Here is a 3,437-nt window from a genome sequence, read left to right on the forward strand (position 1 = left end):
TGGAAAAACAAAGGAAGATAAGGATGGGGTGGAGGCTCAAAACGAACATAATTGCCTCCAGTATAAAGACAAATAAAATCTGTACAACAAGGCAATATTGTTGAGAAACTGTATATCAGACATGATTTATGTTTCATTTTGTTTTTACTTGACATTTTTGTAAATATGCTTTCTAATTAGAGAGTTATAGGCACAAGATCCATATTGGATATTTCCTATAAATGTTCTCTCTGTTAACAAATTGATTATTAAGTAAAAGAAGAAAGTGCATGTGAGTAGGCTTGCCAGGATGTTTTCCTTCAGGTTCCAATACTAGCTTCTTATGATACTTCTCTCTCCAGGTGGAATCCCTCTTGACTTGGTGCAAGGCAGTGATGAGAAATTGCACAGCTGTAACAACATTCATCCTTCTGGGATTAACAGATGACCCCAAAATACAAGTTCTGCTTTTTGTATTTTTGTTTCTCACCTACATGTTGAGTGTGGCTGGAAACCTCATCATTATCACCCTCACACTTTTGGATTCCCATCTTAAAACTCCTATGTATCTTTTCCTCCGGAATTTCTCTTTCTTAGAAGTCTCATTCACCTCTGTCTGTATTCCCAGATTCCTGTATATGATGACAACTGGAGACAATACTGTTAGCTACAATGCTTGCGCCACCCAATTATTTTTTGTTGTCCTCTTTGGAGCAACAGAATTTTTTCTCCTTGCTGCCATGTCGTATGACCGCTATGTGGCCATTTGTAAGCCCCTGCACTACACAACCATCATGAACAACAGAGTCTGTACTACCCTCATTCTCTGCTGTTGGTTCGCTGGCCTGTTAATCATCCTCCCACCTCTTGGCATGGGCCTCCAGCTGGAATTCTGTGACTCAAATGTGATTGATCATTTTGGTTGTGATGCATCTCCTATTTTGCAGATAACCTGCTCAGACACAGTGTTAATAGAGAGAATTGTTTTGAGTTTTGCTGTGCTGACACTCATTATTACTTTAGTGTGTGTAGTCCTCTCCTACACATACATCATTAAGACCATTCTACAATTCCCTTCTGCCCAACAAAGGAAAAAGGCCTTTTCCACCTGCTCTTCCCATATGATTGTGGTTTCCATCACTTATGGCAGCTGTATCTTCATCTACATCAAGCCTTCAGCAAAGGAAGGGGTAGCTACTAATAAAGTAGTGTCTGTGCTCACTACTTCAGTTGCCCCTTTGCTTAACCCATTCATTTATACACTTCGAAACAAACAAGTGAAAGATGCCTTCAAAGACACAGTAAAACGGATTGTATTTCTCACCAAGAAGTAAGAGGCTATTGTTCTTTGAGGCTACATTGAATTAAGTTTGAATCCAAATAACCCATGAGCAACATTCATAAATTTGCCAAATAAATGGTTTAAGTTAACTAGATTCTTTCCTTTAAGCCAATTTATCCTCAAAAATCTTCTGCCCATTCTGGAAATTTTTTGAGTGTACCGTATCCTGAAACATGACATGACTACAGAAGAAAAAGAAAAAGACTTCCAAGTACTGAATGTGTTCTACTGACATTGTCGTTGATGGTGTTTAAACATAAACTCGAGGAGAACAAGACTGGATTTAGGGATACAACAACTAAGTCCTGGTCAGATAACTTCTTCAATATCCAGACTTACATTATCCCTTGATTTAAGAAGAATGTTAGTGAGAGGTGGGCGAAATGGGTGAAGGGGGTCAAGTGTATGCTGGTGGGTAGTAACTAGACTTGTGGTGGTGATCCCTTCATAATGTATACAGATGTCAATTATAATGATATAGACCTGAAACTTATATAATGTTACATATCAACTTTACCTCAGTTTTTAAAAAAGATAAATGTTACAGATTAGGAGGCCTGATCAAAAATCAAAAATGTTACTAATTTGAGAAGGGGCATTTGGTTGCTTAGCATAAACTGACTACTGAAGATAAAATCCAAGTATCACGAAAAAAAAATAATAGAAAAAGGAGGAGACATGGGGGAGGGGCGAGTAACAGTTATTTAGGGACCTTGGACCAAATAGTTGGAATTCTTTCTCTTAAAGGGTAAAAAACAGTAATTGTGACAGTAAAGTTGTATGCTCTCATAGTACATATACAACCATTATCTATGTTTATTAAATATCATCCAGTTGCACAAATGTATTTTTTATTGTGTACCCTTTATTTTCAATTGTTCATACAAGGTAATGGCTATCATATAAGTTTATTTTACATTTCAAAAATATTCAGGGAAAATGGAACTCCATTCTCCAAGGCCTTTCTTCTTTTTTCATTTAAAATTTCTAAAAAGCCAACAAAATCCCACTAAATGTTGCCTAACTTCCCTTCTGATAATTAATTTAAGCCTGAATCTATATGATGTATGTATTTACTTAATGGTTGGGTTGATCACTTCACCTGATATGTGAATCTTTTTTTTTTTATGTTTATTTATTTTTGAGACAGAGAGAGACAGAGCATGAACGGGGAGGGGCAGAGAGAGGGAGACACAGAATTTGAAACAGGCTGCAGGCTCTGAGCTGTCAGCACAGAGCCCGACGTGGGGCTCGAACTCACGGACCCGGACCCGGAGATCATGATCTGAGCCGAAGTCGGACACTTAACTGACCAAGCCACCCAGGCACCCTGATTTGTGAATCTTTAGCAAGCAAAGTTTGTATATGAATTTCATTGTTTGCTTTGAATGATAATGAAAAAAGTTAAGAATATTGTAGATTTGGGGCACCTGGGTTGTTCAGTAAGTTAAGCATCCGACTTCTGTTGTCATGAGCTCACAGTTCATGAGTTCAAGCCCCATGTCGGGCTCTGTGTTGACAGCTCAAAGCCTGGAGCCTGCTTCAGATTCTGTGTCTCCCTCCCTCCATCCTCCCTCCCCCCACCCCGCTCAAAAATAAATTAACATGAAGAAGAAGGAGGAGGAGGAGAGGAGGAGGAGGGGGAAGGGGAAGGGGAAAGGGAAGGGGAAAGGGAAGAATATTGTAGATTGAAAAAAATACCCTGCCTAACTGCCTAACTTCCCATTTAAGAACCAAGTGCAGGGCTCCTGCGTGGCTCATTCAGATGAGCGTCTGACTTCAATTCAGGTGGTTATGATCTCACAATTCCTGAGTTCCAGCCCCGCGTCAGGCTCTGTGCTGACAGCTCAGAGCCTGGAGCCTGTTTCAGATTCTGTGTCTCCCTCTCTCTGCCCCTCCCCCACTCATGCTGTCTCTCTCTGTTAAAAATTAATAAACATTAAAAAAAATTTTTAATAAATAAACATTAAAAATTAAAAAAAAAAGAACCAAGTGCATCTGGATAGGTTTAATATTGGAAATTCAGTAGGTTCATGAAACAGATACTCTCCTCTTGTTCACTTACTCACTAAGAGGAAATGAAAAAGGGTTGCATTATATCAGGTCTTTGGAGCTG

The 3,437-nt window shown here is 39.1% G+C and overlaps 1 protein-coding gene across 1 annotated transcript; it reads left to right on the forward strand.

The window, feature by feature from the left end:
• The first annotated feature begins 374 nt into the window (after positions 1 to 374).
• LOC122473108 (olfactory receptor 6C2-like) lies at positions 375 to 1,313 on the forward strand. The gene has a single exon (XM_043563248.1). It carries the CDS (start codon positions 375 to 377, stop codon positions 1,311 to 1,313), a length of 939 nt encoding a protein of 312 aa, XP_043419183.1.
• The last annotated feature ends 2,124 nt before the right edge of the window (positions 1,314 to 3,437 follow it).

Source organism: Prionailurus bengalensis, chromosome B4 (assembly GCF_016509475.1).
Source record: "Prionailurus bengalensis isolate Pbe53 chromosome B4, Fcat_Pben_1.1_paternal_pri, whole genome shotgun sequence".
Taxonomy (NCBI): Eukaryota; Metazoa; Chordata; class Mammalia; order Carnivora; family Felidae; genus Prionailurus; species Prionailurus bengalensis.